This window comes from Podarcis pityusensis (genome assembly GCF_964106645.2).
Source record: "Podarcis pityusensis genome assembly, chromosome: 15".
Taxonomy (NCBI): domain Eukaryota; kingdom Metazoa; phylum Chordata; class Lepidosauria; order Squamata; family Lacertidae; genus Podarcis; species Podarcis pityusensis.
The window spans coordinates 11,796,169-11,811,498 of NC_138040.1; the positions used below are offsets into that span (position 1 = coordinate 11,796,169).

Genomic DNA, 15,330 nt, shown 5'->3' on the forward strand with positions numbered 1-15,330 from the left:
GCAGGTCTATAGTGTGTTCCTATCAGTGGTACAAAATTGTCCAGCCGTGCTCTCAAGTCAGCATTTTGAATGTTTTTAGGTAGCTGCGCTACTCGAACACTTTAGGTGTGGGGGGAAAGTGGAGTATACAGATTATGAATAAAACAAGAACGGTATCATACCGGTAGGGTTTCTTTGGTTTACTGACTGTGTTGTGTTCCCTTGGTTTTCAGGAACCACCTATGCAGATCCAAGCAGTACTGCAAAAACGTGGCCCCCATCCGGGAGGAACTGCATGCCCAGCTGGAGAGTCTGGTGAAAAGAGCTTGCAAGCAGAGCGACTCCTCTGTTGCCCTTTACTGCTTCAGGTGGGTCGTTTGGACCGGTGTGTGGGTTTAAGACACACACATGCACGCGCACACACACACTCTTTATCTTCTCATTTAACACTGCAGTTGAAAGGGGTCTGGAACCCTGAGATTTTCAATGAAAAGCAAAACCCGTTTTTCTAAGTTTAAAAGACTTAAAGCAGGTTCCTAGTTCTCACGGTTTTGGAGGAAATCTGCAGAGGTATCTTCTTCTTCTTCATTTATTATTATTATAATTATTGATTTGTACCCTGTTCATCTGACTGGGTTACCCCAGCCACTCTGGGTGGTTTCCAACATATACAGCAACATATTAAAACATTAAACGTTAAAAAGGCTCTAAGAGAATGTCTTCTCCCATATAGACCTGGCGGGTGTATAAACTATGCAAAGTAAATGTGTTTTGTTTTGCATAATTTATTCTGCTACACCAGTAGTCCAGTACAGGCATCTCCCCACTTATGCGGGGGTTACGTATAGTGTAATTGTTTAATAGCGGGGAACACCATCTAAAAAGCCTGCAAACGCCCTCTAAGCCTCTGGAAACCCTTTTAAAAACCAGCAGCACTTACCAAACTGGCATGAATGGTGGCAGTGGTGGCTCTCAGTGTTCCTCACCACTGGAGGGCCGTTTGAAAATGATGGCAAGGTAGGGGGGTAGACTGGTACCCCAAAGTTCCTGGCTGTGATTCAGAGGTAGACCGGTACCTCAAAGTGCTTGGCTCCTTCCATACCATTTTCCTGCTCTTTTCAGACCATCAGTGCCCTTATTGCAGTTTAAATTGATTTGTTCCATTTATTTCCTGGTGCCGTGCGTATACGCGGTCATGCGCTACTTGAACACGTGTATGTGTGGAGACGCCTGTTAGGTACTTAGTCTAAAAAAGAACAGAGTCAGAAAGAAGAAAAGGCTAGAAAAGGGAAGCGGGGGAGGGGGAGAGAGAAATAAAATAAAGGAAAAAACTAAAGAAAAATTGAAAGGAGTGAAAGGACTTCCAGCTCTCTTCTGCAGCGACATATATTCATTTCTTACAAATCCAACCATTCGGTCTTCTATAAACCAGTATTATTCCAATCCTCAAATCCCGATATTGCCAGTTCATTTTCACTCAAAAAGCTGATAAGAAGTTTCCAGTCTACAAATTGTTACATACAACAAGCACCAATGTTGGAATGAATGTTTGTTTATATTTTTCTTTGATTACTTACGTTACATAGTTTTAAAAACCAATAAAGCATTTAACGTGGGGGGGGGGTAAGTTTCCAATCCTTAACAGATGTCAGTAACGATTTTTCTCTTAATTAAACATGTTAACTTTGCCATCTCAGCCAGATCCAATAATTTTACCAGTCATTCATCTATAGTGGGCAGGGCTTTCCATCTTTCCATCTTTGTGCAGTCTCACCGCTGTAGTCGTATATCGGAGTAATCTTCTGTACAGTGGTGCCTCGCAAGACAAAATTAATTCGTTCCGCAAGTTTTTTCTTCTTGCGAGTTTTTCGTCTTGCAATGCACGGTTTCCCATAGGAATGCATTGAAAATCAATTAATGCGTTCCTAGGGAAACCGCCTTCAGACCAGGTCCGGGGACAGTCTGTCCCCCGACCTCTTCTGAAGGCTGGGGGGGGGGGAGAAGGGCTTTTCTTCCCACCCCCAGCCTTCAGAAGGCTGTTCTGAAGGCTGGGGGTGGGAAGAAAAGCCCTTCTCCCCACCTCCTGCCCCGCAAGCTCCGGGGACAGGAGGGCTTTGCTGCCGACCGCCAGCATTTTAAAAGCCCCCGCTGTCCCGGGGCGATTTTAAAATGCTGGTGGGTGGCAGCGAAAGCTTCGCTGCCGCCCGCCAGCATTTTAAGATCGCCCGGGACAGCAGAGAAGTCTCCGCTGCCCCGGGAAGGCAGGCGGGGGGAGCAAAGACTTTTGCCCCCCGCCGGCCTTCAGAAGAGGTCCAGGACCTCTTCTGAAGGCGGGCGGGGGGCGAAAGTCTTCCCCCCCCGCCTGCCTTCAAAAGCCGTCGGGAACAGCGGAGAAAGGCGCTGCCTTTCTCCGCTCTCCCGGGAAGGCAGGCGGGGGGGGGAGACATTTGCCCCCCGCCGGCCTTCAGAAGAGGTCCTGGACCTCTTCTGAAGGCCGGCGGGGGGCGAAAGTCTTTCCCCCCCCCCGCCTGCCTTCAAAAGCCGTCGGGAACAGCGGAGAAAGGCGCTGCCTTTCTCCGCTCTCCCGGGAAGGCAGGCGGGGGGGGGAAAGACATTCGCCCCCCGCCGGCCTTCAGAAGAGGTCCTGGACCTCTTCTGAAGGCCGGCGGGGGGCGAAAGTCTTTCCCCCCCCCCGCCTGCCTTCAAAAGCCGTCGGGAACAGCGGAGAAAGGCGCTGCCTTTCTCCGCTCTCCCGGGAAGGCAGGCAGGGGGGGGGGGAAAGACTTTCGCCCCCCGCCGGCCTTCAGAAGAGGTCCAGGACCTCTTCTGAAGGCCGGCGGGGGGCGAAAGTCTTTGCTCCCCCCGCCTGCCTTCAAAAGCCGTCCGCGATAGCGGGAAGCTCTTCCCTGCTATGCCGGACTGCTTTTAAAATGCTGGCGGTGGGAAGCAAAGCCTTTCGGCCCCCGCCGGCCTTCCTGGACCTCTTCTGAAGGCCGGAGGGGGGGAAAGGCTTTGCTCCCCACCACAGCATTTAAAAGAGGTCCCCGGAGATTTCCCTATGGGCTTTCGTCTTGCGAAGCAAGCCCATAGGGAAATTCGTCTTGCGAAGCGCCTCCAAAACAGAAAACCCTTTCGTCTTGCGGGTTTTCCGTCTTGCGAGGCATTCGTCTTGCGGGGTACCACTGTAGTCCTTTTCTAACTGTGTGCCCTTAGCCCTAAGAGAAAGGAAGACGTGTGTATTATACAGGGTGCTGAAACCCCAACTCCTTGCCACTAGAAACCTATCCCTACCCCCTGCCTGGCATTTCTCACCCTATCCTCGCAGCCGTAATAACGTCTAGAAACTTGCTTTTGAAAATGGAAAGCTGAGGTTCACGGAGGTTCTGAACCTAAAAGATATTTCTGAGCTGGTGCAGCATGGCATGATACATACGGTTCTCCCTGACCCTTCTCTTGCGTATCGCTCTGCTTTTAGTGGGTCCCTGTACCTCTTCCGGGTATTGAAGGGGAACACGGCTGCTGAAGCTGCTCCGCAGGTCGCTCAGCCAAAAAAGAAGCTGAAGAGCAGTGAAGGAAGCGGTGCTCCGACCGCTCAGGTGAGGAGGTCCTGCATTTCTGCATCTGTGTCAGTAAACTGCAGCCTGCATTCTGCTAGCATGGGGGCAGTCCTGGCTGCCGCAGCAAATCCCACCCCCTGCCTTAGCCTCCTCCAATCAGAGGCTGGCGAAGGACTCTTCCTGAAAAACTTACCCTCATATATAGCAGTGGCAGATTTGTTCTCTGATCATTGTATCACCAGAAAGGTGGCACCCATACATTGTTATTATTATTATTAGTAGTAGTAGTAGTAATAGTAATAGTAGTAGTAGTATACTGTCCTATACCCACAGGTCTCAGGATGGTTCACAAGATAAAATCACAGTATAAAAACACAAAATGCATAAAACAAAAACAACCCAGTAACACCCCCTGAGAGCATTCCACAAACTGGGAGCTACTTCAGAAAAGGCCCCGTTCTTGTACAGTTGTACCTAATGTTACGTCCGCTTCAGGTTGCATGTTTTTGTCTTGCATCCCGCGGCAACCCAGAAGTACCGAAATGGGTTACTTCTGGGTTTCGCCGCTCGCGCATGCACAGAAGTACCAAACTGTGCCATGTGCCTGCACAGACATGGCGCTTCAAGTTACGGGCTTTTCACGTTACGGACGGGCCTCTGGAACAGATCCTGTCTGTAACATGAGGTACCAAACACTTACTCCTTTTATGCCTTCTTCTCCTAGTCCCTTGCTGTCGGCAGCCTGGACCTCGACCGAGTGTCCGCTGTGTACAAGGAAGCGTTGAACCTGTTTTTGACAAAGCGCAAGAGCCCGCTGACAGGGCCCATGTTTCTCGACCTCTTTGAACGCCACCCGGTAAGTAGCGGAAGAGCCCGGTCTCGCATCCTTTCCACACCACGTGGGCATGCAAAATGCACATTGGTTGTCGATCGGTTTCCTGGGATCCAAGTGACATCCCAGGAACGGAAGGGGTGTTCTGTTGTCAAAGCCTTCACAGGGTAGTTAGTCTTCTGTACCTCAGAATTTACGACACAACTCTCCGACCAGGGCCACATTCACACCATGAATTCAAATCACCACTTTCAACTGTCATGGCTACTGCCCTCCCCCAAAGAATTCTGGGAACCGTAGTTTAAGGGTTCTGAAGGTTGTTAGGGGAGCTTGATTTCCCTTTGCCGGCCAGATTTGGAGACCTGGCAGGCCTGATTAGGCCTGTGGGCTGGAAATCCCTCCCCTCGCTTGTCCTAAAACATCACTTGCGATCCTGGTGATGTGAGGCTCCACTAACACCCAGGTCTCTTCTTTTTCCCTTGGAGATCATGTGCAAACAACTGGTTGACACCATTGTCAAGTCGATCACAGAAGGCGCTCGACAGCACCAGCAGGTAAGTGCAAAGGCAGCCAAACTGAGCGGGGTCTGGGGTGGAATTTACCTTTTGTGTTTGTGTATATCAGTGCAAAGGGACACAGGTGGCACTGTGGGTTAAACCACAGAGCCTAGGGCTTGCTGATCAGAAGATTGGCGGTTCGAATCCCTGCGACGGGGTGAGCTCCTATTGCTCGGTCCCTGCTCCTGCCAACCTAGCAGTTCAAAAGCATGTCAAAGTGCAAGTAGATAAATAGGTACCGCTCCAGCGGGAAGGTAAACGGCATTTCCGTGCGCATGCTCTGCCACATGACCCGGAAGCTGTATACCGGCTCCCTCGGCCAATAAAGCGAGATGAGCACCGCAACCCCAGAGTCGGCCATGACTGGACCTAATGGTCAAGGGTCCCTTTACCTTTACCTTTATATCAGTGCAAATGATGCGATGCCAATGACTTCTTATGCACGTTTAAGAGATTTTTAAAACCAATCACAGCTCCCTCTTTCCACGAATTCTCCCTCTCCTTCCTAGTGTTAACATCTTACAGCTATGCTAATTGCAATTAATGCTCATCAAGGTCCCCGAGTTTTAAGCAAGAAATAGGGGTGTGTGGTACATTTACTCCTGACCCTGACATATTTCTTCCTTTCCTGTTGGCAGTGTCAGGATTTGGCTTACCTTGTAAAATGGCCGATGCTGCGATTTGTAATAAATAGCTTTGAATACATACTAGGTGGGAAAGCAAGCCTTGATGGGACTACTAATGGTTTGCCTCAGACGTCTGGCTCTCACAGAGGGAGCTTTTGCCCATTCCAATAGTTATAATTACTTGTGAGGCAGAAATGTGTCCAGAATATGAAGTGGTGCAAGGAAATTGCCTTGGTGTTTCCCTCTCGGTTTTCTTCCCTTTTCTGTTTTTTCCTGTGGGTCATTGAGCTTCCTGACATTGTTCATAAGCATCGAACTCTTACCTCCCAAATTCCAGACTGAAACATGCACAGAAATGAGGCTGAATTTCCCTCGTCTCGCACACACAAGCGCACACACTCTAATGCGGTTCTGATCTTATTGCTGTGACAATTTCCCCCCTCAGGGAAGTTGACCTTCAAAATGGCTTCCTCAAGTTGTTTATCCCTGAATGAGGGGAATTTCTGATTGTGTGTGTGTGAGAAGGAAAGAGAGAGAACTCCCTCATTTATTTCCTTTTTCTCCTGGATGAAATTTAATTTATCTCTGTATGACTTAGCTACCTATGAGAATCCCCTGAGTTTAAAGCAAGATAATGGCTTTAAACTCAGCCAAAGTCTCTACATAGCTCCATCCTTATTTCAGACATTGTGATGTATTGGTATATCACGATGTTTAGCTGGTGACATACCACAATGTTGAAAACTAGATGTAGCCCAGCCCTAATGTGAACGTAATAAATTAAAATAAAACAAATAAGATGGAGCAGAGTCTGTCTGATTATTTTTTAAAGAGGCGATTTATGTTCTAGGCTGCTTCTGCAGCCTTGAGACTCCTCGATTTACCAGGATAAAAAAAGGAATAAAAAAAAAAAAATCCCCCAGCAACTAAAAGCTACACTCCAGCACATGGCGTCTTATGACTAACGTACAGCATGGCATTAAAAGAGGGGGGAAAGACACCTCGCGTGAGTGCTCACTTCTGCCCACACCGGCAGTGAAGCGATGACTCAGTTGCACGAAAGCATTTGAAGTTGAATGCCTTCAACATAGATGTTTTTCAGCAGGTGGTAAAGGGAGAATTAATCAAGGAACATTTTGCATAAAGAATGAGAGGCAATAAAGTGGTTTTTCTTTTCAAAGAAAAAAAGTAATAATCCTGCTCTGGTTAGTGTTGCCTACTCTGTCTTTCTGAACTGCAATTAGCGCTTTCAGCGACGATTAGAGCTTATTTTGTCGATTGGCCTTTTATCCCACTCTTTCGGCCAGAGAGCTCAAGCCAGTGTGTGCGCTGTCTTGCCCCTCCCTGTTAATGGTCACAACAACCTTGCGAGGAGGTTTTGGCAGAGAGCGAGTGCTAGAAGTGGTCAGTTCACTTTGGCAGCCCCCTAGGTGACGGGGTGGGGAGAGATGGGGGTGTCAGAAAGAAGAGAGGAAAGGGGGCACTCTTACCGCTTGTGGCTTAGCCCACTGCCAGCATGTGGCCTCCAGCAGATCACGCCAGAAGGAATGTGGCCCTTGGCAGAGAACGAGTTCCTCATCTTCACCCTGGTCCATGAGGTCCTCCCCCCTCCCTCACATCCCTTTAAATAGAGCTTGTATTAAACCTGAAACCTAAAGTGTGACATTACCTGTCCTCCATCTAGTCAGCGATTCCTAGTTTGGCATTTTCCTCCTTTGCATAGGAGAATCTTCTCTCTCTCTGTTTTTAAGGAAGTGGCCCTTTTTAGACGAGATGGGCAAAGAGGAAAAAGCTTCAGGCCTTCAAAATGGAGAGGACCCTGGCCCCAGGCCAGGCAAGCACTTAAGTGGTTTTAATTTTAGGCCAGCCAATCGATCTTAATTCTGCCTGTATTATCACGCACCTCCCAGGGGCCAAAGCTGTTGCATCGCCCCCCCCCCCTTCCTCAGACATCACGTTTGTCTCCGTCTCTCCTGATTTCAGTTCTTTTATTCAGAAACAAGAGCCTTTGTGGCACTCTGAAAACCAAACAGATACATAAGGTTTTGTGGACTAGGTAGAGTCCAGGAAGCATTTGGCTGTGATTGACATGGTGATGATGATGATGATTTATTCTTTCTGCCCCACCCATCTGGCTGGGATTTCCAGCAAAATATAAAAAATAATAAAATGTCAGACGTTAAAAACTTCTCTGAACAGGGTTGCCTTCAGATGTCTGCTAGAAGTTGTGTAATTCTTTATCTTCCTGACATCTGATGGGAGGGTGTTCCACAGGGAGGGTGCCACCACCGAGAAGGCCCTCTGCCTGGTTCCCTGTCACTTTACTTCTCTCAGTGAGAGAACCGCCAGAAGACCCTCGGAGGTGGACCTCAGTGTCCGGACTGAATGATGGAGAGGTATAGACGTTGCTTCACATATAATGAGCTCAGGCCATTTAGGAGCGTTCGGAGTCAGACAGAGTCCCTAAGGTACTCTGGGCCCAAGTTCACATTGCGATCTTTGCATAGCACACAAACAAATTAAGTCTGGCTTCAGTACAGTTCAGAGGGGAGGAATTCTCTCACCAATCCAGATGGCACGCAGCTGGCTCTCATAACCTTACTCCAGAGGAGGCTAGCAGAAGCAAAACACAGTTGTCCGGGAGGGCAGTTGTTGTCAGTCTCTTCCCCAGATGTTAGTACAGGTCTTATTTTACTGATGTGTGCAAGTTCTAGTAGTGTTATTTCATAGTTAACTTGATGGCTACCAACTTGAGCTGCTTTAGAAGGGAATCAAACCAATTCAGGGAGGATAAGGCTGTCCTGCGCCACAAGTCAGTGACAGCTTGTCTCCTGATACCCAGAGGAGCATCGATGGGAAAGGCTGCTGCTGCTGCTTGCAGACTTCCTGGGGGCACCTGATTGGCTACTGTGGGGCAGAAGGGGGGGGGAGGATGCTGAGCAGATTAAGGTCTGTTGCAGCAGAATTATTTAAGCCCAGCTTGCACCTTCTTAGGTTGTTCAGGCGATGCCCTTCTAAGGTCTGCTTTGGCCTCCTTATCTTCATTGCCACAGGTTGGAAGGGATAATGAGAGCTCCCCGCCTGGAGCAAAGCAGATGAATTGCTCACCGGAGCGTAGCTAACCTGTCTCTCAACAGCCGACTCTCTCCGTGGAAACGTACTGGGGCAGTCCGCAAGGACTTGTAGGGTTGAGTAATTTCCCTAATGCGCTCGAATTATATTTGCCGTTTGATGCGTAGAGAGCAGAGGCTTAAAAAAAAAAAAAGATAGGAGACTGACAAGAATCCACACCAGCCTTTTCCCCTTCTTCTTTTTTTGCAAAGTCCACCAAGCGTAGCCTGAGGGGAGTCTATTGCCTCGGTTGCAAGGTCACAGGTAGGCTGCAACTTGGAGGTGCCAGTGAAGGACTTTGCTAAGACATCTCTCCTTTCACCAAAGCGTGTGACTAGCAGGTGGAGCGGGAACTTCTGTCGCATCTTGACATTTCATCTCCTCGGAATCCCACTTTAGCAAATTCTGGTGTCAAATGTTTACTAGGTAAAGGGACCCCTGACCATTAGGTCCAGTTGTGACCGACTCTGGGGTTGCGGCGCTCATCTTGCTTTATTGGCCAAGGGAGCCGGCGTACAGCTTCTGGGTCATGTGGCCAGCATGACTAAGCCGCTTCTGGCAAACCAGAGCAGCGCACGGAAACGCCGTTTACCTTCCCACCAGAGCGGTACCTATTTATCTACTTGCACTTTGACATACTTTTGAACTGCTAGGTTGGCAGGAGCAGGGACCCAGCAACGGGAGCTCACCCCGTTGCGGGGATTTGAACCACCGACCTTCTGATCAGCAAGTCCTAGGCTCTGTGGTTTAACCCACAGCGCCACCCGCGTCCCGTTTACTAGGTAGTTTTTCAAAATTGTAAATATTCACTGCAATCGTTGGTCAAACACCCGTTATTAGTAACTGGAATCCAGCAATACCCAAAAGCGTTTTGCAGCTTAAAAGAACAAATAGGTGGCATTTCAAGGACTAACACATTTCTTAAGACTGTTGACATTATCAGGTGCAAGATAAAGCTTCGGAACACCATACAATTTAAGCACTTTTGCGCCACTTTAGCAGTCATGGATCCCCCCCCCCCCCGCACCCAAGAATCTTGGGAACTGAGGGTGCTGAGAGTTGTTAGGGGACCGCTCCCAGCGCTACAGTTCTCAGCACCCCTAAACTACAGTTCCCAATATTGTTTGGGGCAATTTCCTTTTAGAGAAAGCACCGTACAATTTTTCTCCTGCTCTGGAGGGTAGGACTCGAACCAGTGGCTTCAAGTTATAAGAAGTATTTTGACTAAACATCAGGAAAAACTTTCTGATAGTAAGAGCTGTTTGACGTGGAACAGGCTCCCTCTGGAGGTGGTGGACTCTCCTTCCTTGCAGGTTTTTAAGCAGAGATTGGAGGGTCATCTGTTGTGGATGCTTTAGCTGAGATTCCTGCATTGCAGGGGGTTGGACTAGATCAGGCATGTTCAACTTTCAAGAGACTGCCATCTTCTCCCACTATAAAAAGACTGGCAGTGTTGAGCTTTTTTGAGCTTGGGGGGGCGGGATCTTGTGATCAACCAGTAGATCGCGATTGACCTGTTGGACATCCCTGGACTAGATGACCCTTGGGGTCCATTTCAACTCAACAATTCTCCCAGTCTTCTCCTTCTCATTCTGACCTTTCATCATCATCCCACAACCAATCCCTGGGCTCTCACCACTTCTCTGCAGCCAGCAAATCCATGACAGTAGGCATCAGCTCTGCCCCACTCTGGGAGCAACTCCCCCCCCTCCCCCCAGTTCCAAACTCAGGAGCTCTTTGGGGCATAAGGGTTGGCCAACTTCCCCCTCTTTATTTTTGGCCCATCTCAGAATCTGGCTGTGTTCCCTTAGGTCAGCAGGTTGCACATCCTGTAACTGGCTTCTGTCTTGGCCACCGATATACGATTCAAAATAAAGCCACAGCTCCTGCCCGGAAGTTGCACAGAGACAGGGTCTGGTCCTGGCACAAACTGGTATATCACAGCGTTCATCAACCTGGTGCCCTCCAGGTGGCTTTGAGTTGAAGCTCCCATCACCCATTGACCATAGCTGGAGCTGATGGGGATTGTAACAATATATATATATTTAATCTGGAGGGCACAAAGTTTGCAGAGCTGGGCTTTATTATCTGGAAGGTGATGGAGTTTTTGCCACTAGCTGATGAAATAAAATTGGAAGCGCTTCCCAATTCTTCCTAATCTTCTTTCTCCTGCTGGCTTAATTTCCTCAATGGTTCAAAGATAGGAAGATGCAAAAGACCTTTAAGTGTCTCTGTGTTGAATGGCTCTGTTTGTGGCCTTTAGGAACCCAACCGAACGAACCAACCTTTCCGTGTCTGATGTGCTTCCGAGATGCAGGTCGTTAAAGGCTAGGTTATCTGTGTGTGCAAGGATCAGGGCCCAGAGACAATCAGCACTTGTGCAAACATCCACGGGGTTTGAGGTTTCTTTTGCCTGGGAGTTTCCAGCTGTTTTTACACACTGCGCAGCAACAAGCCTGTTGGCTTCCAAGTGTGCATTTAGAAGGGCACTGTGCCCTCAGGGGGGTAAGGTGTCAGGGGATGAGCCTGAACAGCAAAGACTTGGGGTGTGTTGTGGTGGGGTGGGAGGTGGAATCCCCTGAAGTCTTAAAAGTAGCTGCAAAATGGGATTTTGATCATGTGTCTTCCTCTGGGAGGATGAGTAGGTCTCCTCCTCCCTTGTATCATCTCCTTGCGCCGCAAAACTACTACAGTGGTACCTTGGTTTAAGAACAGCTTAGTTTATGAACAACTTGGATTAAAAATGCTGCAAACACAGAAGTACTGTAGGTGTTTTGGTTTGTGAACTTTGCCTTGGAACAAGAACATGTTCTGCTTCCTGTTGAGTGTGTCCCATTTGTAAATTGAGTCCCTCACTGCTATGGGAAAGCACGCCTTGGTTTAAGAAAGCTTTGGTTTAAGAACGGACTTCTAGAACGGATTAAGTTCATAAGCCAAGGTACCACTGTACAGTGGTACCTCGGGTTAAGTACTTAATTCGTTCTGGAGGTGTGTTCTTAACCTGAAACTGTTCTTAAGCTGAAGCACCACTTTAGCTAATGGGGCCTCCTGGTGCTGCCGCGCCGCCAGAGCCCAATTTCTGTTCTTATTCTGAAGCAAAGTTCTTAACCTGAAGCACTATTTCTGGGTTAGCGGAGTCTGTAACCTGAATCGTATGTAACCTGAAGCGTATGTAACCCGAGGTACCCACTGTATTAGACACAGGCTTAAGGGTGGGTTGGGGAGATCGCTTCCTATATTGTACCAGTTTCCATTAGTTCACCTGCTTTTCCACCCCTTTCTTTTTCAGGCCCAGGCATGCATGCTTCTTCAGAAAGCTCTGCAGACCCGGGATTTCAAGCTCTCGCTGTCCGAAAATGAGTGGGAGGAGCTGATCAGGGAGAGCACCAATCAGATAAAAGAGGTGAGATGTTCCAGCCTGATATTAAAACCAGTGTTTGGTTCCCCCCCAGATAAATCTCATACCTCTACTCTACTGCTGTCTTGAGAGTATGATCAGGTCTGTAGACAGGAGAACTGCACTCATATGCTGCTGAGGAATAGGAATGGGCTGTGTTCATGTAGCAGCTTATTCCATTTCCCTTACGTTTCCCTAACTGTTAATTTGCACATTTTATTTGAGCATCCTCGTGATGTAAACGCCACTTCTGGAACCATAGTGGAAGTTTTAGCACCCATTTCCGTATCAATTGCCTTCAGAAAAAAACCCATTAACACAGAAAATTGCAGGAGTAAAGTGACAAAATTTGGGGTGGTATACCGGCATACGGGTCTTTCCTGCTTTTGCCATGGGGGAATTTGGGAACAGAGGCACACATGTGCGGGAAGTGGAGGGGGGGAGTAGCAGTGTTGTCCAATAATGTTTGCTGTTGTACCCACTCCTATTGGCGTGAATGAAATTTAGCACAACGTAGCAGTGTATCCGTGAAAAAGGCCACAGTTCCATAATGCAAACTGTGAAAGGAACATTAGAGAACATGGCCAAAGTCCTTATCCAAACTATTCCTTTAGATATTTAGCAGGTCATGCTGGCAAGGGCTGATGGGAGTTTTTGACAGAAACATCTGGAGGTGAATGTATATGATACTTTCAAAGGGAGAAGGACTGTTACTTTCTTCCGCTACAGTATTTAAATCCGTTTGCAACCCAGCACAGTCAGTCAGATAGAATTAGGCTTGCTCGCTAAGATGGCAAAATGGACATGTTTAACCAGAGAAAAGTCATTGTTAACATTTGCTAAAGATTGGAAACCACTCACAGACTTTTTGCGTCAGAAAGAAATAATGATATCTGGATTTGAGGATTGAAGATGATGTTTGTTTATAGAAAGTTGCTTTGTGGGGTGTTATAGTAAATTGGACTATAATACTGTTTTTATATAGTAGACAGATGAAGAATCGGAAGTTCTTTACTTTCAGAATTTTACGTTTCTATCTTTCTCTTTTAACCTATTTTCTATTCTTTTTTATTTCTCCCCCCCTTCTCTATTATTCCTCCCCTTCTTTATCTATATAAAAAGTCTTGGTTTGGTTAAAAAATGGGAAAATATATCAAGTTTTGTATTTTTCTCTGTCAGCCTCAATAACATTTATTTTGAAAAGAGAGAATTGGGCTTACTTAACACCCACTCCTTCTTACGAGGTAAAGAGAGACATTTCCTTGCCCTTTTTGCCCACCCCTCCTCCTCTTCCCTTTTCATCTCGTCTGAAGAAGCGTTGTGGAAAACTCAAATGTGACATTTCAACTAGCTGTAACACAGATATTACCTCACTGCTATTCCTAGATATTCTCTCTTTCTCTCTCTTTCTGTGCAATGGACCCAACACTGCTACCTGCATTTCTCATATATAAATCTCAGGAAACAGACACCTGGAGCCGTTTTTTCCCTTTGACAGGTGCTTCTGCTAAATCGTTCGCTGGGGCCCAGTTTGCTGCAGCCTTTTGCTTCCCGCTGTGCCCTCCTTTTCACCCCGGCTTGTAATTTAATAGGGCCGCACGGTGTCTAGTCCACCTGCTGCAGGTGACGCAAGACAGATGATTGCAGGAGTTAACGGGTTGGGGAGCCGTCCCTTTTCAGCGTGTTGTGTAACAGGAAGCCGAAGGAAAGGGAGTCCGGGGAGGAGAAAGAGGCTATTAGGGGGGAATATGTGACAGTCGCCTAAAATAGCATCCTAACTAGCTGCAGGGCTCTGGATCTCTGTGTTCACTTACATAATAAGAACTTCCTGACCTTATTTGTATTCATTCGGGTTGGGATGCCATTTGCGGGGTCAGCCGTGCTTCAGGTTCTCCGCTATGCCTGAGCAATCGCAGGCAACTTGTCTTCTGTGCCTTCGCTCCAAAATTGATTCCAGAAAATATATATGTTTATTTATTCATTCATTCATTCATTCAATTTATATACAGCCCTTCATCAAAAGATTTCAGAGAGATGTACAGCGTTAAGAACACATTTTATGGCGCATCGATAGAAAAAAAAACATGATGATAAAATAATCATAAAAACCATCAGCTCCCCAGCTTTAATATGGGTTTATTATTGTCAGGGGTTCAGGAGCAGAGGCAAGGGCAAGGGAGGAAACAGAGAGCGAGGGGGAGGAGGCAGAAGAAAAGATGAGTGATGACGACGACCCGAGATCTCCGAGTCTTTCCAGTGAATCAGAAGATTCACAGAAAGGAGCACCAGTGGCCAGGGCAAGGGGGGAGCCTAGGGGGACACCCCAGGAAGATAGAGCCAGAGGGGACTCAGAGGGGAGCAGTTGGAAATCGGGACCAGCGTCACCGCCAGAGAGCAGGGAAGAGGAAGGGCGCCAGGGATCAAGCGCTGGCAGCTCACAACAGGGGGGAGGGCACGAGTCAGGAGTGGCCACACCTCCATCGGGGAGCGAAGAAACGGTCAGACGGAAGGTGGAAGGTTGGGCGCGCGCGCCAAGTTCAAATGCACAGGAAGGTGGCGCAGTAGGCAGCCCAGAAAGGGAGCCAGGTCCTAAAGCCCGCCGAAAGGAGGGAGAAGAGTCAGGGGGGTCAGGGTCAGCGTCAGAGGAATCCCGGAAGGAAGAGACCCCGGGGGGCAGAGGGACCCAGAGAAGAACAGTCAGGCGGAAAAGGTGGAGCAGGGCTAGGATATTAAGTTGGTGTACAAGGGGCGGAGACTCAGACGGAGCTTCGCCGATCTAACCATTAGACGTAGGGTTGCACGCAGCAGCTTGAGAATGGAAACTGTAACTCAATAAAGACTTTTATTTAATGATCGCTGGCTGGCGTGATCCTCTGTGAGCTAGGATCTGGAAGCAACTCTGACAGTAAGCTCCGTCTCTTAAATTGTGGGCATCTACAGCCTCGCGGAGAGGAGAGAAAGCGGGTGCCTACTAGCGAGCTCACGAACGGCAGACAAAATGACGACCGAACAGCAGATAGCGGAACTCAGAGAAGCAGTGTCACGACTGAATGCCGAGGCTCTTGCATCCAGGAAGAGAGAGGAGGACGCAGCTGCCGCCTACAGGGATCTCCAGGTCAGGTTGGAAGTGCTTACGAAGCATGGGCAACTGACACCCAAACCGGAGGGGATTGGGTTGGGGAGACGAACAGGCGGTCTGGTCTCTCACTTCGATGGGAATTTGCAACAGTACCCCAACTTTAGAGCAGATGTAATGTGTGCACTGCAACTG

At 48.2% G+C, this 15,330-nt stretch overlaps 1 protein-coding gene across 1 annotated transcript in view; it reads left to right on the forward strand.

The window, feature by feature from the left end:
* The window catches only part of MYBBP1A (MYB binding protein 1a), a 65,521-nt gene that overhangs the window by 32,581 nt on the left and 17,610 nt on the right, over positions 1-15,330 (forward strand). The window contains exons 20-24 of the mRNA XM_080982804.1: positions 213-347; positions 3,455-3,575; positions 4,261-4,392; positions 4,854-4,922; positions 11,952-12,065. Of these exons, the coding sequence (XP_080838930.1) occupies positions 213-347; positions 3,455-3,575; positions 4,261-4,392; positions 4,854-4,922; positions 11,952-12,065 (571 nt within the window). The remainder of the gene's footprint in view (positions 1-212; positions 348-3,454; positions 3,576-4,260; positions 4,393-4,853; positions 4,923-11,951; positions 12,066-15,330) is intronic.